Genomic DNA, 26,156 nt, shown 5'->3' with positions numbered 1-26,156 from the left:
ATTTTCTCATTTCCATCTAGTAATGGACCAATACCATTGTTAAGATTATTTTTGTTCCTCTTATATTTTAAAAACTCCTTATTGTCCTTAATTCTGCTGGCCATTGATTTCTCCTTTTGTCTCTTGGCTTCCCTTATCAGTTTTCTTCAATTCCTAACTTGTGATATGTATTCATTATTATCATCTTCCCATTTGTTATAAATATATTTTTTTTATTTTTTTTATAGCTGCCTTCACTTCCCCTCTAAATCAGGTTGCTTTTTAAAGCAGCACAGCCTTCTCCCTCAGTTGTAGGATTGTGGCTTTTTGAGCATCTAGTAAGGCGTTCTTAAAAGATTCACAATTATCATTCACATTTTTTCTGATTAAAATCTTCCTTCCAGCTGATTTGGCTCACAAGTATTTTCAGCTTTATGAAATTGGCCATATTAAAGCATCAAGTGTATATATTATTGGTCTTCACTTTAATCTGCTTGTACATTATAAAAGTGTTCTAGTCATAATCACGTATACCTAAGCAAGCAGTAAATTTTAGTTCTGAAATCAGTTCTTCTTTATCTTTTTCAGACAAGGTCTAATATGGAATTTCCCTGCACTGGCTGCAACACTTTCTTAGTTAAGAAATTGTAATCTCTAATATTTAGAAATTCCAAGGAGGTTTATCGTTTCTAAATGGGAAGAAAATGGAAAGGGTAAAATCCTGCCACCTCTGCCTCTGGAGTGGGAGGAGGCAGCAAGATTGTTCTGTTGGAGGAAGGAGAGGAGGATTAAAGGAATTTGCTCCCCACTCCATCACCATCAATTATTCCTCTAGAATTAGAATGAACCGGGTACTGAAGGGGTAAAGAATTTACATGCTATAGTTACATGGGATTTTTTGTTCCATGCTTTGAAGAAAAGAAAAAAAAAATAGAGTTGAGGTGTTGTAAAACCAGTAGTCCTTTTCCATCTCAGCTTGAAAGGGCAAATCATTGAAAGGTCTAGGTCCTGCTGAAATTTTGCACCTTCCTTCTCCTGCTTGTAGTAGGAGCTCTTTTAGTCAACTCACTCTAGTTATTCTCTCCAGGAATGCTGTTCCAGAGCTTGGGGACTTGTGTGGCTGCACACTTTGCACATGCCTTGGGCTGGCTCTGTCCTCTTACTTGCTATTGATTCAGCACTAGGCCTAAATGTCGGGACCCCAGTGAGACCTAAGTGTCCATGTGAACACTTGTAGTTTTGGCGGGATTCATAAAATTCAAAGGCTGCAGCTTTGATTTCCCCAGCTGGCTGACCATTTGCAGGGTACTATGGGGAGACACAAAAGTGATCTTAGCTACAATGTCTCCCAGTGATACATTTTACAATCTCTCTGGCAAGGATCGTTTTTGAAGCTGCCAATCCTTTACTGGTTGCAAAAAAGTAATTTGATTTTTCCTAGTGGATTTTTGCCAAATACATGTTAAGCGCCTCTCTCTGATATCTATGCATCTCCCTTTGCTTTTGTGATTTTGGATTTGGATGGAAACATGGTAGGATGATCGCCTGGTTGCTATGGAAATCCACACTGGTTTTTGGAACAAATTTGTGTAATGTTTTCCTTGTGCACTTATCAGCAATACCCTCTCGTGGAAAATGCCAGTATTTCGTTGGCTGTGTTTTGTGTGAACAGAAGGTAATGAGTGAAGCTGTTGAATCATGAAATGCAATAGTTGAATGCAAAGGTTCAGCTGGAGTTTAATAAAGGATTTCAGGACTAGATTCAGCTTCTGAGGAGAACTAGTAACCAACCACTTTTCAGTTTTCAGTAAGCTTCCTGTCCTATGTTATTTCAGGGCATCCAGGTGAGTTGCTAAGGATCAGCTTTCTTATTTATTTTGTGTAGCTTTGAAATTGTAATCTTCCTCCAGAGCATACTGACTTCCAGTTCCTCATCCAAACCTTCTGATAAGAAGCTGAAAATTACTGCTATAGAATCTTGTTTCTGGATCTACTTGCCCAAAATCCCTTCATCTCAAAAATGGATTTACCAGCTGTAAGTAGGACCAGTGAAGTATTCCTGATAAAAACTAGCATGATTAACTCATCAGAAACTGGATAGAGGGGGACCACTTTTAGAGGGAATTCTTAAATGGCCTTGGTGCTAAACAGGGCATCCTCTGTTGAGGTCACTGGGGTTAAAGCCGTGAACAATTGTGGCACAGGAGAGGAAAATCAGGCCCAAACCTATAGCAGTGTTATATATTGACCAGGGAGAGTGTTGTGAAGTTCTTTCTTACAGGATAGAACTCTGCCCAGGCACCGCTGAACCTGCTCCAGGCTGCATAAAGCACATTTTGTATCTTTCAGCCAAAGCAGGGGGCAAGGATAATATGTCTCTGTCCTATATACAGCTTGGTCTTGCTTGGAAATGTGACAGAATTTCTGTAATGCAATGGGGGATTCCATTAACGTGATGAATGGCTGCAGGGAAACTGCTCATGTTGAAAAATGGAGTGACACCTTTTTCCTCTTAGGATGCCTGACACAATCCTTGCTCCTCTGTGCATCCAAAAGCAAAACAAAACTGCAATTCTGATTAACAAGGAGGCAGCCTGTGTTGGTCTTATTCTGTTCCGAAGGAATCAGAAAGTATCACAGGCTCTATGTGAATGCTACTCACGTCTACTTTGCTTATACTTATGTATCATTTGAATGAACAAGTTCTCTGCATCTCATTTTAATGATGTACAATCAGTATATATCTATATATATAGCTTAGTTTTAAAAATATTCTGAAATAATAGAAAAATTTAAGGCCGAATTTAAAGCTGTTTTCAGATCACCTAGTTCTGAGTATGGGACATCTGACTCATTTTTCACTTGGTTAAGATTCTTTTGCTCCAGTGTTCTGAATATCAACTTTTGCTTGTACTTCGGGCATGCATAATCATTTCATCTCCGTTTTAATTGAAGAAATAATACAGCCCCAGGAGAATTAAATTAAAAACATGCCAAGAAAATCCTGTTTTATATTCTTGTTTGAGGTCCCGTAGACCCTCTTATCTATACATCTGTATCTTATCTATACATAACACCAATTGCTATAAAATATTTCAGTGCTAGATAGTTGATGGGTCCTAGGGCCATGTAGTTGTCCAGCTGTGCTACCCAACCCAATAGGGAAGCATCCGTAACTAGCTTCTTTATGAGTGGAGGGGGAATGAAGGGAATCCCTACAAATATAGTCTCTCTGTTTTCCCACTAGGTGAGTGATGCCAGGATGCTCTGGGGAATCGAGACTGGTTTGTCTCGGGTATCTCTGGTCTGAGTGTAGACTGTCTATAATCATGCCTGAAGGCACCAAGGATGGAGCCTTGTGAAGGGTGTCGCATAAGTTCATGATGCCTGGTGGCCTAGAAGGAAGATCAAGCTGTCATCTGAGGGCTCAGTCAAAGCTGAATGATGAGGTCCCTCTCTCCTATGGTTTGTATGCTTTGGCCAAGTCCAGAGTCACTCCGATAAAATCTTTATTCTGTGTGGGGATTAAAGTGGATTCTTCTCAGTTTAACTGAAGTCCTAAGAAGTGCAGGAGGCTGAGAAAGGAGAGAACGATGATTGCCCCATGAGCAGTCAGTCATCAGGGTAAAGAAAAACTAGGCTGTCCTGGTGACACAGGTATGCTGTTACCATGGAGAGTGCCTTCGTGAAAACTCTTGGTGCTGCTGAGAGATGGAAGAGAGGAATTCTGTATTGATAATGTTCTAGGCCCACTGTAAAGAGCAAGAACCTCCTGTGCATTGGGTGAATGTCTGTATGAAAGCAGGCATCCTTCAAATCAAGAGCTGCAATCCAGGCACCTTGGTTTAGGGAGGGGATTAAACAGGCCAGGGTGGTCATCCTGAATCTTGAATGGTGTTTGCAGATATTTAGGTGTCTGAGATCCAAAATGGGTCTACAGCCTCCCTTCTTTTCAGGAATGAAGAAGTATCTGGAATAGAAACCCTTCTCCTTGTGTTGAGGATGCACGAGCTCTGTAGCTCCTAGTTGGACAAGGGAGTTTACTTCCTATCTGAGAGTCCTCTTGTGAGAAGGGATGGAAAGGAATTCTATGGAGTAGCCAATGGAGATGATCTCTAAGAACCATCTGTATGACCTGATATGTTGCCACATTGGGAAAAAAAAACCTGGCAAGGTGGCCACTGAAGAGGGTGAGGGTATCTGGTAGTGTGGAGGCTGGTTGGTGGCTCTTGAAGGACCTATCAAAAAGACTTTTTGGTGTGAGGCTGGGACTATGAAGGAAATTATGGCAGAGTGTTTGTGTACTGGGGGTGTACCTTTTGTTGCCTGCTGGGGGACTTGTTGCTCTTTGATGGTAACAGGGCTGAGGAGCAGGATTTTGTCTATATGGAGGTCGTTTGGAGTACTTCCTCCAAGGTGCTGGATGTAAATAACCAAGGAGCAGAGAGTTGCACAGGAGTCTTTGAAGGTATGTAACAACTAGTCTGATTTTTTTGCTAAGCAGATTGTTGCCCTTGAAGAGGAGGTCTTCCATGTAGTGTGAACTTCCTTGGGAAAACCAGAGGAGTGAAGCCATGAAACCCACCTTATGACAACCGCAGTCACTGTGGATTGGGAAGCTGTGTCCAGTACATCCAGCAATGGCAGGAGGGATGATCTAACTATCAGCTTTCCTTCATGAAGAATAGCCTGCAACTGAGGCCTGAACTCCTGTGAAAGCTTGTTAGCAAACTCAAGTTATTATCGTTAATAAAGTTGTATTTAGACATCAGTGCCTGCTAATATGCTCTATGAAACTCTAGGCTGGTGAAAGAGAAACTTTTTCTTCTGAGGTGATCAATCTTCTGGCATCCTTGTTGGAAGGAATGGATCTAGTTTGGTGCAGTGTACTGTGATCAGTGATTGCCTGGATAACTAAGAAATTCAGGGTGTGGTGAGAAAACAAATATTTCACCCCTTTAGCTGGAACAAAGTACTTTTTCTCCAACCTTTTTTGGAGTCAGGGCACAGGTGCCTGGAGTGTTCCAAACTGCTTTGACTGGTTCCAATATGGCTTCCTTGATTGGGGCACCACCTCGCTAAGGCCTGTAATATGGACACCTTGTGGGTAGGTCCTGACCATTCTCCAGGGCAATCAAGAGAGGCTCTGCAATCCTCCTTAGGAGGTCCAGAAACTGTTTGGGTAGTGATTTGGTGGCAGTGGTGAGACCGATGCCACTGCCTCAGCAGAAGATGAGGCAGAGAGAGCCGCAGGAGTTGCTCAGTCTGTTCCTCCTCCTCCCGGCACTGTTGAGGGAGCTGAGGCTCTTCCCTGTGAGGTGATCACTCGCAAACTCCCTCTCAGAGTCCTTGAAGTCAGGAGATCTTAAGGAATTATTAAGTGTGGGGTTGGGGGCAGGAGGCTCATCCATTCTGAGTCACAGGGAGCACTCTCCCTCCCCTGGCACTTTGTGCTCTTCAAATCTCACTAATGTACTCCAAGTCCTCAGGTTGGGTGCGGTCAGGAGGCTCAGGTAAATTTTCAATTTCTTATCTTCTTCCATTGACTATTTCGGCTGACTCTGGGTCTTTTTGCAGCTGTTCCCCATAGCATCTCCCTGCTGACACAAACACAGCCAGCTTCGACAGAAGAGAAGAAACATTCGAAATAATGAGCATAGCTTCAAATCATGGGCCGATGAAAATACCAAGTGTGGAGATCCAGGACTAAAAATACTGATAAAAGCAGGAGCCCGCCACAATGCAATGCTACAAAAAACAGACCAGAAAAAAGACTTGTGGGGGAGGAGGGTGACTGTCACTACTTCACTGAAATAACCCAGCACAGTGTTTTGCAGCAGGGGAAATAAGTGACTAAGACACTGATGCTATGTACTGTCTGTCCATAGAGCTATTTCATGTACTGTATTCATGTATTTAATGAGTCTGCTGTTCGTTACTAGGTCCCCCTGACCTCCACACACACATTTCAGATGACCTAGAGGGCAAAGATTGGGCCACAGGTCACCCCAGGATGGAGGAGCCAAGTCTGCACTGATGAAGAGAGGGGGGGCACTAAGTGATCCATAGTAACCAGGAATGGCTAGTGGCAGTGTGAGCAGCAGCCTACAAACAGCCAGGGACCTGGTGCAGGGGTGACGCCTGGCAGCAGGGTCTGAGAGTGGTCAGGCACGGTCCCTGAAGGGTGGAGGAAGCCGTAGTGCAGGATGAGGGGAACTAGTCCAGCTCACCCCTGAAAAAGGAGAGCAGCCGAAAGGGGAGGCAGATAGGGCTGGGCTGGGCGAGGCCCTTCGGGGCTGCTGGTGTGATGAGCAGAGCTAGTGCTGGGAGGAGGCTGCACAGCTATTCTGGATGTGGCATAACCAGCCTCAGAAGCCATTGGGTGAGGTGGGGAGTGCAGACTGCAGCATCTGGGGCCAAGAGTGACACCCAGTCCCTCAGTGCAGCAGCGCTTCCCCTTAACAACTTGCTCTTGGCCAGGTTGTTGTTTCTCCTGGTCCCGGTTCCCTAGGCCTGGGCTTGGAGGCTCTGCTGCCTGACATCCCCTCTGTAGCCAGCTTTTCAATTGCTTCTCACATAACAACCTTTTTGTCATTTCTTATAGCTGGTCACTGTAGATCAGGGGCCTCACAGGGCTCAACTTGCTGGATCTGAAGAACTTTTAATTAAAAATAAGAGAAACTTTCAGAGCTGATTCTAAAGTCAAAAGTGAGGCAGTTAAAATCCTTAACTGCAGAGCGAGATTGTCACTCTGGTCTAGCCCCTGTATAGCCTTGTAAAAGGGTTAATGTGGTATAAAGGGTACTAAAAGCACCAGTTCCCACCATGGGAGGATTGTACCTGTGTCAGCCCTGCAGTAGATAGGAGACAGAAAGCTGGGTGTGTGTGTGAGAGAAAGAGAGAGATGACTAACAGCCAACATTACATTTCCTGCCAACACACGCTCCCTGGGCTACGAGTTCTGTGTGCACTTCTTTGAGACAGCACGCACTGTCCTCCTCGGCATGGTGGCCTGATCATCTCATGAGCTCTTCCCAGTACAATATGCTCTACAACTGATCCCTTTGGGCTGGAGCTAATTATTCCCATTCCTTCCTGGCTTCTTCTCAGCCCGCTCCTTAACCCCCAGCTCTACAGAAAGGCATAGATATAATTTAAAACACACACACTCTTTGTTGACCACTTCATCAAGTCCCATCCAGGTTTCGGTCTTCATCAGGGTCTCATCTTCGGGTGGTGTATTTCATGAAGAAATTTAAGTTGCGTCTTATTGCTTCCTTCAACCAATTTGGCTAGTCCTAATTTGGAATTCCCCAAAGGCAGTGAGCTGCTTTGCCCAGGCTCTACTTGGACCAGCTATACTTTGCGCTGCATAAATCATGTGTTTTGCCTTCTTTTAGTCAGTCTTGGGAAGGCTTTTCTAAACCTAGAGTATTTAGTATTAAAATTTCACCATACCACAGTCTTACTGATGCTGTAGTCCCAGGTGCAAACTTCCTATCTTTACCTAGTTTTAAGCCCTATACTGGCATTTAAATGGCCTTCCCATACATTGGTTGTTAGTAAAATGTATTAAGAAGCTGACATTAAAACGGTTCTGATCCTGTGGGATGCCTGGTGGAACATATTGGACTCACTGTGCACTAAAACACAGCAATTAAAGAGGAGATCCCATTTCTTGGGCTTTTGTAACCAAGAACAGATTTTTTTTGGTACATGGTATTTGGCATTGTTCCCAACAGTCTCTGGGGCGGCTATGTGAGAACAGCAAAACCTGCTACACCATGAGATGCAAGAATTTTTAATTTGAAAGAGGAACGAGTAGGTTTGTAAATGCTACCCCAATACGACTGCAATGATTGTAGGGTCTGTATTTTGGGCGAGCTGGGTGTTCCCCATCTCGCCAAAAACAGGGTGAAAAGATCAGGTGTGTTAATGTTTTACTGTGGCAACACCATGGGCTGTGGGTATAATAGACCAAGAGCAGCCCTGCCTCCCCTGGTACTGTTGCTGCCACCAGACCCCCCCGGTTGCAGGGTTTTTGTGGGAGGGGGGTGAGTTTTTGCTTTATTATGTCCCATGCAGGTTCTGGGGCAGCATGTGCTTTTCAGCTTCTTGGGGGTCATCAGTAATCTCTCTGGACTCCAGGAAGATTACTGGTGGACCCAGGAAGGTGAGTGGCAAATACCCCCTCCTCAGTGGCCCTGGAACCTGCATGGGGCCTATCAAAAGCTTCTATGGATGAGCGTGAGAGGCAACCGCATGTGAGGAGGGACAGGGCTTTTCCCTGTGCTGTTGCTGCAGCCAAAGCCTTCAGGAAGGAGAAGAGAGGAAGGGGTGTTGTTGCCTGGTGAGGCCCAGGGTGTGGCGTAAGCTGGCCATAGCTGGTCTCGAAGAGTTGCATGCGGTGCAAACCTGGCCTTGCTCCATGTTAGTACAGGGGTGAGTATCTCCACCTATCACGTGGGAGACCAGGGTTTGATTACCTGAGTGGGAGGGCAGTGCCTTTTGAATGGGAAGAAAGAAATGCCTGGCCTGGCCAGCACATTCCTCACCCGCTTCTATGGCAACTTCCATTCACACCCTGCACCTCCAGAGAGACAATTAGCCTGCAAGGCCACCCCTGCCTGCTTGCCCTGGTCAAAGCCTCTACAGCGCCTTCTGCCACTGTGCTGGGCCCAGCTTCAAGACCTGCATGTTGGGGCATGTTTTGGAGTCACAAAGGGAAATACTCTGGCCAAGGGCATGAGGACAATCGGTTAAAGGGTGAGGAAGAGAGAAAAGCGGGCAGGCAGCAGGCTGGTCTCCTGTCTTTTTTCCTTTTGTTACCTTTTAACTGTGACAATAATGGAGAGACTTGATTAATACCTGTGGCCATTGGTGAAGTAGGTGGCTTCCCCGAGAGCGCAGAACTGAGCATTTCCTGCTCAGCAGCCGTGGCACCTGGTGGCTGGCCATGGTCGTATAGTGGTTAGTCCTCTGTGCCTGCAGCTGAGGCTGCAGCAACCTCAGCTCGAATCCAAATCACAGCCTCGCACCAAGGAGCTTAGCCTGATTGTGTCCATTTGCAAAAAGAGCCAGCAGCTGGTCCGTAGTTTCCACTTGGTGAAGGAAAGTCAATCAGGTAAATCCATCAGAAAAAAGAGTAAGGGGAATTCTTCCTGGGCACCAATGTCCAGAAGCAGCATATTCCATCCTGGAAACTTCTGCGTTTCAAATGTCTGGGCACTGTGTGGTGAAAGGAAGGGTCTACAGGCCTGAGAAGCTGCGGCCCTCAAGAGGTGCTTCTAAAGCCAAAGGGGCCTTGGGTGAGTTTGTGATGGTGTGACTTTGCGGAGTGTCTGAAGTGTGGAAGGGGGAAGGTAGACACAAACGGTTGTCAGAGGAAGAAGGTGCTGAGCTGCTCATCGGTGAGGGAAAGGTCCCAGGCAGGTGTTGTGGGAAGAGCTGTGTAGCCCCTGCCAAAGGCAGCTTGCTGAGGGGCTTTTCCCTGCTGTGGCTTGGGGTCTGGGGAGGGGAGGCATGGCACGGCTTAGACTGGCCCGGGACTCCTCCGGGCTGGGGAGGGGGACTCATGGCCCAGGCTGCAGGGGTGGGGAAGAGGCAGAGCCAGTCTCCCCTAAGGGGGGGGGGGGCTCCATCTACCGCCCAGGGGCACCACCCACTTGCCCAGTCAGGCTTCCTCCACCACAGATTAGTCTTAGCACATAAAAATCTCTGTAGCAGTGGGTATTTAAGGATCTCGAGAGATATGGGTATGTACATAGATAATAATGTGGACTAAGCTCTGAATCAGAAATATTCATCACAAAGGGCCTATAGAACACGGTCCCTGGTGGTTTCAAGGAAGTCAGGATTTGGATGGACAACTTTTACCCTATGTTCCTCCTGCTGGGCTTCTGTTTTTCTGACTGGTGCCTAAATACAGTATCCTGTCCAAAGTGGGCCCATAGTTATGGGTCCTGCTCTTGCAAAGGGATCAGTCAGTAATGGCCCCTTACACCCACAGGGAGTCTTGTTGACTTCCATGGGACTCCAGGTGGCAGTATGAGACCACACTTATGAATCTCTTTGGTGGTGCAGGCATGTAGTTTTCTATCCCGAGTCAGTGGGGCTCTCCATGGGGGAGTAAAACGCTGTGGTTGTAGAATCCTTTGCAGGACTGGGGCCATATTTTTGTATTTCATCTCCCTCCTGCTTCATCAGTTTTGATAAAATATTTCAAACAGAACAAATTAAATTATTATAAGTTTGGGGGAGGGGCACGGCGGGAAGAAAAAACATAGAAGTCATTGATTTAGGATTTTTTTAAACCTTTTATTAATTAGTTCTGCCAAACAGATAATGGACTCTGAAATTCATTTGCTAAAAAAGTTTCAAAGTGAACGCCACACTCGCCTGACACAAAGTATGCCTCTGTGACAGCAGGTACCATCAGCTTATGGCAACAGTTGAAAATAACATTTTAATTTTGTATGCAACAATGTAAACTTCAAAAATAGTAAACTATAACTTTGTTTCCTTTTTACATAGCATGTGATCTATCACAGATAGAAATTTAATGGCGAACCTAAATCGCATAAGTAAACATCCTGGTGCTTACAAGTTTAATAAAAAGGTGTTACATTACATTTTATGTAAATATCTTACATTTCTTTTTAAAACTCCCAACTGTAGAGTAAAAGCTACTGGCAATTCACCTCGTTGGGCTCATACTATACATCACGGACCGTGTTTCTCTAGACCTGGCTGTCAGCTTCCTTGTTAATTTTATTTTAAGTAAAGTTTTCCTTTTACTCACACCAGTGTAAATTAAGAGTAACTCCACATGGGGGTAAAATCTGTGCAAGTGAGAAGAGAATCAGGTGCACAGGGCATGAACTTGCAGTCTCTGAGCCCCCTAAATTCCCAATAAAGTCTGTGACTCGTAGTGGGCACCTGTTGACTTCAACGGGAGTTTTAGGAGCACTGTGAGCCCCCTATATTGTAAAATGACAGAAGCTACTTGCAGAGTGACCTCGTTCTACACGGCTAAAGACTAGGATTCTGTAAAAGGCACTGTATGTCTCTTGCATGATCTTAAACGTGGAGTGGAGTCATGAGCAGTATAAGGAGGCTGGGCTCTTGACTGCTTCTCCTGTATTACTTCAGTGCAAGCCTTTTAGCACTTTAACCTCACTCTTGTCCTGGCACAAAGTGCACTCATTTTCACGGAGCAGTTTCCTAATCTCCCTCTCGCTCCTGTCCCATCTTCCCAAAAAGATTTGCTTTTGGTTTTTTTAAAACTTTTAAAGTTATGAGTATAGCTCTGGTAGAAAATAAACATATGATGTAGCATAGCATCTGCTCATTTTAAATCACAGTGTGTGATGCGTCATTCAGTTTCTAATGTTCAAAATATCTGCCCTGCTTCTCATGAAAACTGATCTTTAAAATGATATAAGCAAAGATAATTTGACTATACATTACATTCACTGAAAAAGAGGAGAGAGGTTCTTGTTTTGATTTTTTTTTAAAGTGGTACTTATAAGTGAAAGGTCTGATGTGAAAAAAGTGCAAGCAAATTGGACATGCCAAAACTTGATGCCTTAGACTGTATCATATCAAAACTGTACAGGTATGTACACTATACTGGACATATGTGCTTCGCAAGAAAAGACCCTTGAATCATAACATACAATGTTAATCACAGAGTTTCAATAAAAATAACATTAATGAGTGAAGGATGACATGGAAGGGCGAGTTCTCCTGCTTTTGCTCTGCAGTCCTGAAACAATGTCTCCGTTCCCCTCGGGGATCTCTTCCTTCTTCCGCACTTTGAGGCGGGTGAGGAGCTTCATTAACCAGACGTCCCATTCCTCAGGTAGAAGCAATAAGAGGAAGCCCAGGCCAATGATGACAATGGCAATTACACGGACACTGTTGAAGACAATTTCACTCGTGTAGTGATCAACAACTGTATGAAACATTGAACTGATATTATTAAAAGGGACACGGCGTTGGGGCAGCATCTCTCTCTCTCTCACACACACACACACACACACTGCCGTGCATTGTTTGCAGAGAAGCAGCACAGGGCAGGCTTTTAATATAGGTGGGGTCTTGCTCGCTTAGAACTAGTGGACTTCTGGACATGAAACATTGGAGAACAAGCATGTCAGAGACAGACTTGTGGGGCTGGAGCTCTCCCTGTTAGTTTAACGTGGACATTCAGTGAGTCCAGATTACCAAGGGCAGAGAGCAGCCAGAATTTGCTGTAAATATGGACAGGGATGACGTCTGACAATGCACCTCTCACCCTGCATACTAGCCAGTACTGACAGGCAGCTACTTAAAAGTATAGCAAGTCCTGCTGCCTAGCCTTGCTTTACAATGACTCCTGACAGCACAGCTCAGGTGTGCCTCTTTTTCACCTCCCTAACCTGGCTCTTCTGAGTAAAAGTAAAAATAAGCAAATAAATACACTATGTTCTTAACTCAGGTTAAAACAGCAGTGAAGACATGGCAACTCAGCTTTGAACTTGGGTTAGCAGCTTGAGTTCAACCTATAGGGGAGCCTGGGGAGGAACACAAGCTGCTATCCTGCGTGAAAAGCTGACCTGCTTTCACTGTCATTTTAACCTGAGTTAAGACCACACCTTTTCCAGTGCAGATTCATAGATTCATAGATATTTAGGTCAGAAGGGACCATTACAATCATCTAGTCTGACCTCCTGCACAACGCAGGCCACAGAATTTCACCCACCAGTCCTGCAAAAAATCTCTCACCTATATCTGTGCTATTGAAGTCCTCAAATCGTGGTTTAAAGACTTCAAGGAGCAGAGAATCCTCCAGCATGTGCCCCATGCTACAGAGGAAGGCAAAAAACCTCCAGGGCCTCTGCCAATCTGCCCTGGCGGCAAATTCCTTCCCGACCCCAAATATGGTGATCAGCTAAACCCTGAGCATATGGGCAAGATTCATCAGCCAGATACTACAGAAAATTCTTTCCTGGATAACTCAGATCCCACCCCATCTAATATCCCATCACTTTTAAGTTTAAAAGTGTGAGCAACAAGAGTGATGTAGTGGTGGGAGTTGCTATAGACCACCGGACCAGGGGGATGAGGTGGATGAGGCTTTCTTCTGGCAGCTCGCAGAAGCTACTAGATCGCACGCCCTAGTTCTCATGGGTGACTTTAATTTTCCTGATATCTGCTGGAAGAGCAATACAGCGGTGCATAGACAATCCAGGAAGTTTTTGGAAAGCGTAGGGGACAATTTCCTGGTGCAAGTGCTAAAGGAGCCAACTAGGGGGGGAGCTTTTCTTGACCTGCTGCTCACAAACCGGGAAGAATTAGTAGGGGAAGCAAAAGTGGATGGGAATCTGGGAGGCAGTGACCATGAGTTGGTTGAGTTCAGGATCCTGACACAGGGAAGAAAGGTAAGCAGCAGGATACGGACCCTGGACTTCAGGAAAGCAGACTTCGACTCCCTCAGGGAATGGATGGGTAGGATCCCCTGGGGGACTAACATGAAGGGGAAAGGAGTCCAGGAGAGCTGGCTGTATTTCAAGGAATTCCTCTTGAGGTTACAGGGACAAACCATCCCGATGTGTCGAAAGAATAGTAAATATGGCAGGCGACCAGCTTGGCTTAACGGTGAAATCCTAGTGGATCTTAAACATAAAAAAGAAGCTTACAAGAAGTGGAAGGTTGGACATATGACCAGGGAAGAGTATAAAAATATTGCTCGGGCATGTAGGAATGAAATCAGGAGGGCCAAATCGCACCTGGAACTGCAGCTAGCGAGAGATGTTAAGAGTAACAAGAAGGTATGTTGGCAACAAGAAGAAAGCCAAGGAAAGTGTGGGCCCCTTACTGAATGAGGGAGGCAACCTAGTGACAGAGGATGTGGAAAAAGCTAATGTACTCAATGCTTTTTTTGCCTCTGTCTTCACTAACAAGGTCAGCTCCCAGACTGCTGTGCTGGGCATCACAACATGGGGAATAGATGGCCAGCCCTCTGTGGAGAAAGAGGTGGTTAGGGACTATTTAGAAAAGCTGGACATGCACAAGTCCATGGGGCCGGACGAGTTGCATCCGAGAGTGCAAAAGGAACTGGCGGCTGTGATTGCAGAGCCATTGGCCATTATCTTTGAAAACTCGTGGCGAACGGGGGAAGTCCCAGATGACTGGAAAAAGGCTAATGTAGTGCCAATCTTTAAAAAAGGGAAGAAGGAGAATCCTGGGAACTACAGGCCAGTCAGCCTCACTTCAGTCCCCGGAAAAATCATGGAGCAGGTCCTCAAAGAATCAATCCTGAAGCACTTACATGAGAGGAAAGTGATCAGGAACAGTCAGCATGGATTCACCAAGGGAAGGTCATGCCTGACTAATCTACTCGCCTTCTATGATGAGATTACTGGTTCTGTGGATGAAGGGAAAGCAGTGGATGTATTGTTTCTTGACTTTAGCAAAGCTTTTGACACGGTCTCCCACAGTATTCTTGTCAGCAAGTTAAAGAAGTATGGGCTGGATGAATGCACTATAAGGTGGGTAGAAAGTTGGCTAGATTGTCGGGCTCAACGGGTAGTGATCAATGGCTCCATGTCTAGTTGGCAGCCGGTGTCAAGTGGAGTGCCCCAGGGGTTGGTCCTGGGGCCGGTTTTGTTCAATATCTTCATAAATGATCTGGAGGATGGTGTGGATTGCACTCTCAGCAAATTTGCGGATGATACTAAACTGGGAGGAGTGGTAGATACGCTGGAGGGCAGGGATAGGATACAGAGGGACCTAGACAAATTGGAGGATTGGGCCAAAAGAAATCTGATGAGGTTCAATGAGGATAAGTGCAGGTTCCTGCACTTAGGATGGAAGAACCCAATGCACAGCTACAGACTAGGGACCGAATGGCTAGGCAGCAGTTCTGCGGAAAAGGACCTAGGGGTGACAGTGGACGAGAAGCTGGATATGAGTCAGCAGTGTGCCCTTGTTGCCAAGAAGGCCAATGGCATTTTGGGATGTATAAGTAGGGGCATAGCGAGCAGATCGAGGGACGTGATCGTCCCCCTCTATTTGACATTGGTGAGGCCTCATCTGGAGTACTGTGTCCAGTTTTGGGCCCACACTACAAGAAGGATGTGGATAAATTGGAAAGAGTCCAGCGAAGGGCAACAAAAATGATTAGGGGTCTGGAACACATGACTTATGAGGAGAGGCTGAGGGAACTGGGATTGTTTAGTCTGCAGAAGAGAATAATGAGGGGGGATTTGATAGCTGCTTTCAACTACCGGAGAGGTGGTTCCAGAGACGATGGTTCTAGACTATTCTCAGTGGTAAAAGAGGACAGGACAAGGAGTAATGATCTCAAGTTGCAGTGGGGGAGGTTTAGGTTGGATATTAGGAAAAACTTTTTCACTAGGAGGGTGGTGAAACACTGGAATGCGTTGCCTAGGGAGGTGGTGGAATCTTTTTTTTTTAAGGTCAGGCTTGACAAAGCCTTGGCTGGGATGATTTAATTGGGGATTGGTCCTGCTTTTGAGCAGGGGGTTGGACTAGATGGCCTCCTGAGGTCCCTTCCAGCCCTGATATTCTATGATTCTATGATCACAGGCCACTGAGTCTAGTTACCATGAATATTTAATTGCCAAAAGCATGTTATCCCATCATACCATCTCCTCCATAAACTTATCGAGTTTAATCTTAAAGCTAGATAGATCTTTTGCCCCCACTGCTTCCCTTGGAAGGCTGTTCCAAAACTTCACTCCTCTGATGGTTAGAAACCTTCGTCTAATTTCTAGTCTAAATTTCCTGGTGGCCAGTTTATATCCATTTGTTCTTGTGTCCACATTGGTACTGAGCTTAAATAATTCCTCTCCCTCTCCGGTATTTATCCCTCTGATATATTTATAGAGAGCAATCATATCTCCCCATAGCCTTCTTTTAGTTAGGCTAAAGAAGCCAAGCTCCTTGAGTCTCCTTTCATAAGACAAGTTTTCCATTCCTCGGATCATCCTAGTAGCTCTTCTCTGTACCTGTTCCAGTTTGAATTCATCCTTCTTAAACACGGGAGACCAGAACTGCATACAGTATTCCAGGTGAGGTCTCACCAGTGCCTTGTATAATGGTACTAAAACCTCCTTATCCCTACTGGAAATACCTCTCCTGATGCATCCCAAGACCGCATTAGCTTTTTTCACGGCCATATCACATTGGCGGCTCATAGTCATCCTATGATCAACTAATACTCCAAGGTCTTTCTCCTCCTCCGTTACTTCTAATTGATGCTTCCCCAGTTTATAACTAAAATTCTTGTTATTAATCCCAAAATGCATGACCTTACACTTCTCACTATTAAATTTCATCCTATTACCATTACTCCAGTTTACAAGGTCATCCAGATCCTCCTGTAGGATATCCCTGTCCTTCTCTAAATTGGCAATACCTCCCAGCTTTGTATCATCTACAAACTTTATTAGCATACTCCCACGTTTTGTGCCGAGGTCAGTAATAAAAAGATTAAATAAGATTGGTCCCAAAACCGATCCTTGAGGAACAGATGTATCCTAAGAAGCTCAAAATGTGCTGAGCTCTGGAGGGTCTTTTATCTGGATTATTCATTATAGCAAGGAGGTTAGGCTTTTACTTTTATTGTTTAAGTGTAAATAGCCTCACACTTGGATTAAATGGCAAAGGACATTGCACAAACAGTATGTTCATTAGTTCCAAGTAAAGCTATCCAAATAGTGTTTTTTTACTTCTGGGTTGTGACTCTCAAGATGGTCACTAGCAGGTGTCTGGAGTTCAGGAGAGGGGAGGTATGAACCTGATCCTATTCCCTGTATTTCCTCCACTGAGGCAGATTTGTTAGGCCTCTTGCGACCATCCTCCTCAGAGCCTGGCTGTGACCCACAATCCTTTGTACTGATTCCTGCATTGCCTTTTGGGAAGCACCACAGGAGGAAGCACAAAAGATGCTAGGGATGCGCTGCACTGGACCAGCTGCTAGTGTGTGAATGTGCAGCCCTGGTATGACAAGATTTAGCAACCCTGGCACACAAAGATCTGCTCTGAACATGTAACAATATTTCACATGTACATAGCACCTTGCAGCAGACAATCTCAAAGTGGCATATAAAGACAGGTAAGCAATTGCTCCATTAGAGAAATGAGAAAGCTGTGGACCCCACAGATCAAGTGACTTGCCCTAGGACACACAGTCAGTCAGTGGCTGAATTGGGAGTCGAACCCAAGGCTCTTAACTTGCAAGGCCCTCTGCTAACTGCTATATCCCATTGACTTATTATGAAATGAAGTTTGCAGCACAACACATTGTAGTAAAGAGCACTTGTAATTACAATACTATAATGTTGGAGTATATTGTTTTTTCACTGGAGAGAACCACATCTTACCTTCTGAAGGCTCCACTAGAAAGTTTTTGGCCTCAAATTTTATTTCCTTTAAAAGTTACTTTTACTTGTGAGTTTTAAATGCCAAATCCTCCCATAGGTATTTCATTCCCAATCTTGCTGCAGAGTGGTGGTTGATATGCATTGTTTCCCCCTTCCTGAGTATCTGCAGAAAGTGCTCTTGCAGAGGACCTGGGGCAGTTCTGCTGTGCAGGAGACTGCAGGGCAGTAATGAGCAGTCACTGCATTAGCAGCTCACATCTTCTCCTCTTCTCCCCTGCACAGCTGTGCGTTGGGGAGAGGAGCTTTGGGCCTTAGCTGCCTCAAGCTATACAGAACCTGTGGTTAAAATAGATAATAGGAGAGGGGAGCTAACCATGTTTGGTGACTATAAGGCCTCATGAGTGCCGATGTCAAGCAAAGATGTGATTCCGCGTCACCTTGTGTGCTGAGACATGGGGAAGAGAATAAATGTATCCAAAAGGAGCCTATGTCCCCCAAAGGCCCAGGGCCAGCTAAACAAGTGTATGTGCGAGACAGAGAGCGTGTGCATGCTCAGAGTGCGGAGCTGGAGGACAACTCTGGTGCTCCCAACCACCCTTCCCACTATGAAGAGCCAAGAGGGGAGAGGCAATGGACAGGCACATTCTGTTTCTCTTAGATTCTGAATCAGAGAAGCTGCTGGAATAGTCTCCCTTTCCTTTGGACAGGCGTGGGAGCTGCAAGTGTTTAGTTTTTCCTGTTTCCTTTTGTAACTCTAGCAGTGGAGGGGAAACCTGCTGGCAGATACATTCTCCTGCAGAAGAAAGGAGGCAGAGGCCGACAGAGGATACCCAGTTTGGACAATTCTTCTCCCATTACGTGCTGGTGCCACTCTGCCTAATGGAAGGGAGGTTTAAAACCCCACAAATAGAGTGGATGAAATTCTCCTCTTTAAACTCCCCCCACACCCAAAGCAAACATTTGCACAGAACTTTTTCTTCATTCAAAAATTTCAATATTTTTTTAGGTTTCAGAGTAACAGCCGTGTTAGTCTGTATTCACAAAAAGAAAAGGAGTACTTGTGGCACCTTAGAGACTAACCAATTTATTTGAGCATGAGCTTTCGTGAGCTACAGCTTATGCTCAGATAAATTGGTTAGTCTCTAAGGTGCTACAAGTACTCCTTTTCTTTTTGCGAATATTTTTTTAAGCCGCCAAAAATATTTTTGAGTTTTGGTAAACTATTTTGTTGAAGACTCAGAAAATTTTTCATTTCTTTAGACATTTTTCACAGCAAATACCATTTTCTGACCAGCTCTCCCCTTAAACTCCCAGGCCAGGCACCAGTTTCTGTGGCTGCTCTTGCTAATCCCTTATCTCTCAGGAGAGTCTTGCCTGAGAGGGGCTATAGGTTGAAGACTTATAAAATTGTGATAAAAATTTACCAGTCCATGCCAGAATCTACTAGCCTAATCTTTACCATAATGGTTGAGGATGTTAAACACCAATGATATTTTACTTGCCCAAGACTGAACTATTACTGTTCATAGGTGCTGAAGCTAGGGGTATGGGGGATACTGCAGCACCCCCTGACTTGATGTGTTTCCATTATATCCAGAGTTTACAGTTTGGTTCAATGGTTCTCAGCACCCCCACTATACAAATTGTTCCAGCACCCCTGTTACTATTATACACCTCCCAGCATGATTTCTCAGAATTTCATTTTGAAATGTAATATGATTGGTCTAAGTATGTTTAGCATTAGACACATTCCTTTGAATTGGTGAAGAACTCAATTAGTTGTACATTTCTTCAGCTATTAGTTTTCATCAAATCACAAGGATGACTGACTTCAAATCAAGTTTATTTTGCAGTATCCTATCTTCTTTGGAAGGTCTGTAGTTTAAAGAACAATATTACAATATGTAATGCAGGAAAATATATATTGTTTTAGCCAGTTTGTTCTCTGCTCTATCTATGTGTGGATACAAAACATCATTATATTCACCTCTGATAAGCTCTTAGTTTTTAGTTCTCTTGAATGTTTAAACATTAATAGGCTTTGTACATATAGTAAAATAAAAAGGGAAGTTAAAAATTCTTACTTGCATTGACAGGTACGCTGAGTACAATTCCAAGAGATATCAAGGTAGGATATGTAATAGCAATTCCAAAATTTAATAGAATATTGAATGCTGAAGTAAGAAAGAAAAACAACTTTCATTTTTAGCTACACCATTCTTGTGAAACCAAGCTTAGCTTATTTTACAGTACAAAGAGAGTATTTAATGGTACATTTTCCCAGACTTCAGATAACTCCCATTAGTATTTCTGGAAATTACCTGTATACAAAGGTCCCTACCCTGCAATCTGATCTGCCTGGGCAGACCCTTGAGCCTGTGGGAGGCCCACTGACTTCAACAGGACTCTGCTGACAGGGATCCAATTGCAGGATTGGGGCCATACAGATCAGAATGCGTCCCATATCACACCGTAGTGTTCAATAACACAACTACATCCCCATGAGAGTCCTCATTCCCTACGATTATCCATTCAGTCGTCCCATTTTAAAATTTAATGTTGTCATCTGGGAAATCCTGGGTAAAAAAAGCATTTGTTTCCAGGCATTTTTGCATACCAACTGCCTGTGGATGATGGCTGCACATATTGTAAATCTAACCATGATTATATTCAACCTGTTTGATAAACAGCATTTCATTTTAATAGAGAACATAGTGACTAAAATAGAGTTTTTATGACAAATAAATAGCTGTTATGGAACCAACTTCATCCCTGGTCTCACTCTGCTGAAGTCACTAAGGATATGCCGGGGGGAGTCTGACCCACAATGTATGTTTGGATATTCTAGAAATGACTGCTTGCATGCATATGGCACTTTTCAACTCAAAGGACACCCAAGTCCAAATTCTGCACTCTTTGCTCATATAAAACTATTGCCTTGGCTTAATAACTAAAATGCAACCACTGCTGTAGTGGAACATGGCAGCTGTTTGAAAGCACAAAGAACTACACTATAATCTAGGACAAGAAGGGAAAAATACTATCTCCAATTGACACATTTAGCTGGCAGAATGTAATTATCCAAATTAGAATCTGGGCACAGCACCAGGGTTAATACCTCTAATTTAGTGGCACGACATCTTTAATGCTCACATGTAGTCAAGGCTTTTGTTTTACAGCTCATCCACAAACCACAATCCCTTCAGTAGCACAGTACAGCCCTGACATTAACTAAAGCAAAGAGTGCCACCTACTGAACCACCAACAGTACTGCAGTACATTGGATGGTCTTTGGAGGTTCCTATGCATTTGGGGAGTAAATCTAACTACCACTGAAGCCAATGGGAAAAGCCCCACTGACACCACTGCTAGTTGGTGAGGCCGTGGCTGAGCTCTGGTTAGCTTGGGAAAGTTGACAAGCCCACATCTTCAGACATGTGGGTATTCCATTAGAACCATGGGCATTTTGCACTTGTGTGAAGGAGAGTTTATGAGTATGCATTAGCATAAACTTTATGGGCCTGATCCTGCAATCTACCGAGTGCTGTAAGAGTTCTGTGGCTGTCAGTGGGACGCTGCATGGCAGTAAGCATTATTCCCAACAGTAATCACAGGATCCAGACCTACATTTGTAGCTGTGCAATGGGCCCTCCAGATGATGTCTCAAGCTTCCACTCCCATCAGGAAATGTTATGAACTTACAGCATTTACTTACTCAATAAGAGACTTGAAAATCCACAAAGGTTTCCCCAAGGAATAACATCAAAAGCGCTCCAGTATTCCACTTTGGTAAAGTACAGAATGACAGGAATACAGGTGATGAAAAGGACATTGAAAACACTTAACACAGACAAGAATAAGGCGGCTTCTCCAAATTTAGCACTGCCCAGGAGAAGTTTGAACAAAACCTGCAAGAGAAAAAATAAGTGGGTTTGCTTTAACTCAAAAACATGCCTGACCAGCTGACCCTTTTCCACTCTAGCACTATAATAATGCAAGGATTGCGTCTGCTGCTGCTACCACTAATGCCATGTAAACTATGTATGTGGAGAAGGCTCAGCATTTTTTATCCTGCAAAACAGGAAGGAATTACACAAGAAGTTTCTGGAGTGGCATGTGGCTTCCCCAAAATATTCCCTTAAACCTGTTTTTCTTTGTAATGTTCTCTTTAGAAAAAGTAAAAATAAAACTAAAAATGAAACAATTGGGGAACAAATAAATGTGCATGACCCCTTTGTCTGGCTGGCATGTTGCTTAGCTAGGCCCTGATCCTGGTTGTAATATTAACCATAACTCTCAATCTCCTGCTTTTGATTTTTTTTCACTCATTAGACCATTCTTATAAGGATTTTAAAGTTTGGTTCCTGATGTACATGCAGCCTTAATTCAATTGTAATGTTTCCTGCCTGTGAAAATATGTGTGTGTGTGTAAAACCACTAAACTCACATCTTTGGGAGCTCTGTAAATATACTAAATGAAATAAATAGAGCAGTAATCTTGTGCTGGAGAAAAGAGCTGCAGTGTTTTATACCTGAGATATTACATAAAGACGTGCTACTTTTTATACTCTCCCAACATGCTCACAAGCCTCCCTCTGTCCCCTCATGAATGTGCCTCAGCCCTGACCTAGTCATCGCCCTGAGGGATGTGATGACAATTCAGCTGCCATGCCCCTTCAATCCCAATCATCTTTGCTTCCAATCACCTGGCAACCAGAGTGCCAATTACACTGCATTATGGCAGTGGGTTATATGATGTAAATTTTCTTCTCTCTGCTAGGAATTCAAACCACTCCCATAGGCCACTGGACAGTTGGCAACAGTCTTCACTCGCCTAGCATGTATGTGAACTCTCTCTAAATCCTATTGCCCATGAAAGGCCATACATCCTAATGACCAGATCTCAGTCCCCATGCCCCTTAGAATGCTATGTTAAAAGTACTAAAGAGGGTGGGGAGAGTTAAACATTTGGTTCTTCGCTTCTGGTGGTGGTGATTTGTTAAAGGGATTTAGGTCTGTGGGGAAGAAAAGGAGAAAAATATTGATTTTTAAAGCAATCTACCTATGTAACTACAGAGGGGCCCAATTTTGCTCTCAGTTTTACTTACGTAAATGTGGAGTAGCACCATTGACTTCAGTGTTTGCATTACATTTACATTAGTACATCAAACCTGACTTTGGCCCAGGATTTCCTCTACTGAATGCTAGTCGCTAAAATTCAATAACTCAATCCAAGTTTTAGTGCGTAAATCAATAGGATGTGGATGTCTTACTATCTCATTTCGATTCAGTCAGAAACCTGTTTACATTTTGTAGAAAAGAAAGCCACCAGCTACATTTAAGATACAGAAAGTGATGGCTGGCTCATGATGTCAGTATTTTATCACACTTCCCTTAACGGTGACTATGGACCCATCCCCACCATCCCTAAAGAAATTAAAAGGCGAGTTCTGATCATTAGCAGGGACCAGCATTCACTTTTTCAGCTGAGGGGGCGCTGAGCTTTGGTAATTTTATCTCAGACAGGAGGATGCTGCAGGAGCAGAAAAGGCCCAGTGAATGACAGTGGAAATGATCAGCAGTACAAAGAGGAGTGATTTGCAAACCCCTGTCTGTTTACTTTGAGAAGAGGAGTCAGAGGCAATATGCTAGAGGGATATAATGAATGGGAGAGAGAAGGCTTATCTGGCGTTCCTATTGACTTATCAGATAGCTTGCTTCCCATCATGAGCTGGGGTCAGAAAGACATTTCCTTCTCCGGAATAGCAAAGCACAAATTAGCCAAGGTGCATTGCAACTTTTGCCTTGCTCTGATGCATGCACTATATGTGGGCAAGAGTTGGAGCCTGAATGTTGCTCGATTAATTGATCCACTGCACTGTTCTAGGATAGCAAGTTCTATGTCCTATTTCACTATGGTTTTAAACACACTGAGTTTCTTGTCTTACATCAAGCTAGTGTGTATCAAGTAAAATCTAAAGAGGTTACTGTGCTAGCAGTGCGGCTGTTGTTAGATTCTATTAGCCACCATCTCGCCTTTATTTAGTGAGTTTATTCTGCTGAGAACATACTAACACAATACACAAAACCATGTTAGTGCCAGGAAACCATCAGAAATGGCTTCACAGTCAGAGCTGGCCGAAGCAGCTACTTTTCATACTCGTTATTCTGAGTCCGTTATGGATCAGAAGGTCTTTAATGAATCTGAATTCCAGTTGCTTCTCATTTGACACCCTCAGGGCAATCTGTCTTGTTATTTCACTGAATAAAGACAAGGAGTGAGAACAGAGGAGACAGATAGTGAATGTGTCTGTGTAACAGAGATGGCTAAGGGGCTGCAGGGGAGGACTGGAACAACAAGCTAGTGTCAGCTGTTTGTTCTCCTATTGGTAATGGGAAAATCTGGTATGTGCATAACAAGACATTTATGTCTTCATATGCCCCTTTTATCACCAATAAACAAAAACACAAGGCAATTCTGTCTGAATTCTGTCAGACTGTTCTGTCTGAACTGACTAGGAGGGGGTGGACTTTAATTTCCCGTCATTCCTGTAATTTCTGACAATAATCACAACGTACTCCTTGTTCTGAACAAAAGAGAAACTGATTAAAATCCTAGAAACAAAAGCAAATACAGACCAAAAAAGTGGCATTAGGCCTGTCACTCCTCCTTTCTGAGGGCTAAAGACAGACTGATTCAAGTTTAGTGGTTTTAAAAATGTTCCTATGGTTGTTGTTTACATTAGAGCTACAGCATCTGGGCTTGACTTCCCTTTTTTTACTGGAGGACTCTTGTAATCTTTGGCAAATTTATAGTAACCTCACAGAAGGTAAAACCTGACATGAACCTTTCCCCACCCCCAGACTGGTGACCCAATTCAGCAAAATATATAAGCTAGCACCTTAATTTTAAGCATGCGACTATTCCCACAAAAATCAATGCTTAAAGTTAGGTATATGCTATGTACATTGCTGAATCAGGGTCTGAGTCAGAAGGGTACGCAGACACTTTAAAAGCCGAGAGCTTGAAAAAGCTTTTGGACAAAATTTTCAGACTTGGATAGCTAAAATTTGGCATCTAAATGAAAGGTGCCTGATTTTGAGAGGCACAGAGCACCTTCAGCTCCCACTGAAGTGCATTGGAGCAGATGGATTATTTGGTGCAAGTCATTTGCCCCCAAAAAGTAGGCAGTTATTGCTCCTGAAATAGGGACAGATGTTGTCAACATAAATAAATATTTCTCTCCAATGTTAAACTGGTCTTTGTGCGTATAGCAGGTATCCATAAAAAGAGCATGGATGTTGCCCTGCATAAAGCTTAGGAGCGCAGTATTTAATGGTAAGTTGGGACCCGCTCATTAATATGAGGTGGTCAGCATTTTTTCGCCTGAAGAGGTTTGTGTGTATTTACCTTATAAAGAGCAGACATTGAGGCGGATCCCACAACAAGTGCTATTCCAATAACTGAATGGCTGTGGAATCCATCAGCATAGGTCATCATGACTATCCCTGCAATAGCAAGTATAGCAGCCACAATCTGGTAGGAAGCAAACAAACAAAGGAAGTGTTATTTAACAGCCCCTGGTGACTGAAATATTTAAGAGCCATTCTGAATGAGAGCTCAACATTTGTGCACCATCTACTTCAAGCCTTATTGATGAGAAAAGAGTAACCACAAACAGCAGCATAGTCTGCTAATGTGTTAAGAGAATGTGCAAGCCCCACCAGTTGGTTGGGAAACTGCATGCAAGGAACAGTGAAGAAGAGAATGTGTCAGATCTCAGAGCAACTGGCCAGAGGGGAGGTGCTCTTCAGAGCACTGTCTCCTGATAAACCTGAAGAGGGAATTTCAGCTCTGTCATTGAGTCTTGACATCAGGTGGCCCCTGCAGCAAGTGTTTGACAATAATACATGACTTTGAATTTCCCAGTGCTTGAAGGAATGAATTAAAATCCGGCGGAGGTGTCTGGGGAAAGGGGCTTATAGAAAAAAACAGTAAAATAAAGAATACCTGAGTATTTTACAGGTCAGCCAGTGAGTTTACTCAGATGTAAAGGGGGAGATAGACTTTATGACTCAGAAGAATGTTTACATTTTGAGTGGGATTTTCAGAAGTGCCTAAATGACCCATGAGCACATTTTCTGTTGACTTTCAGTAGCACTTGGGCTCCTAAGTCACTTGAGTGCTTTTGAAAATTCTACCCTATGAGCATAGAGTCTACATTGATTTGGGCGAAGAACTTAGCTGAGAAAATTGGTTGTGTGTTGTGTATTTAGTATTGACAGTGCTGATCAGTAGGCACAGTAGAGTGGGGAGAGCAGTATGTCTCCTGCTTCATAGACTACTCATATGGATCCCACAGGGAAGAAAGTCAGCACGGTGTCTCAGTCATCCTGGGCATTTGAAGCAAAGGGATGGAAAGAAGTTACAATAAAAATATGACAGTCCCTGTATATCCTGGAGATTTCGTTAGTTTCACTCCTCCAAGATCTTGGTTGCATATTCTAAAAGGAGTGGGTGGAAAACCAGGGAGAGACCAGCATATCATACATGTTCCATTTAGAAAGGAAAGGGAGATTTTATGTATCAGCCAGGTAAATGCTGTAATGTCACTCCTCAGAGCATCAAAGTCTGAATACTATTTTTGCCAGAGGAACTTTAGTTGTTCATTGAAGATGTTGGACTGACTGCCCTTGAGGGTAAATTTCTCTTTCTACACAATAGGCACAGCCTGGCTCATGGCACTGTAGGTCTTGCCACACTGCCCCGCCAGCACTCCTCAA

General features: G+C 43.9%; 1 protein-coding gene across 8 annotated transcripts in view; it reads right to left on the bottom strand.

Moving 5' to 3' along the window:
• Positions 1 to 10,275: 10,275 nt before the first annotated feature.
• SLC35F3 (solute carrier family 35 member F3) overlaps positions 10,276 to 26,156 on the bottom strand; it is a 292,476-nt gene continuing 276,595 nt past the window's right edge. For 7 of the 8 annotated variants that reach the window (XM_073338108.1, XM_073338112.1, XM_073338116.1 and 4 more), the window contains 4 exons: positions 24,784 to 24,909; positions 21,088 to 21,280; positions 19,457 to 19,546; positions 10,276 to 11,935 (listed from right to left, as the gene is read on the bottom strand). In XM_073338108.1, the coding sequence (XP_073194209.1) occupies positions 11,691 to 11,935; positions 19,457 to 19,546; positions 21,088 to 21,280; positions 24,784 to 24,909 (654 nt within the window). In that variant the 3' untranslated portion in view covers positions 10,276 to 11,690. The remainder of the gene's footprint in view (positions 11,936 to 19,456; positions 19,547 to 21,087; positions 21,281 to 24,783; positions 24,910 to 26,156) is intronic. The other variant, XM_073338111.1, reaches the window with a different exon arrangement.

The sequence above is a fragment of the Lepidochelys kempii genome, chromosome 3, assembly GCF_965140265.1.
Source record: "Lepidochelys kempii isolate rLepKem1 chromosome 3, rLepKem1.hap2, whole genome shotgun sequence".
Classification (NCBI taxonomy): Eukaryota; Metazoa; Chordata; order Testudines; family Cheloniidae; genus Lepidochelys; species Lepidochelys kempii.
Note: the sequence above shows the minus strand (reverse complement) of the source record. Positions and strands in the feature narration are given on the sequence as shown.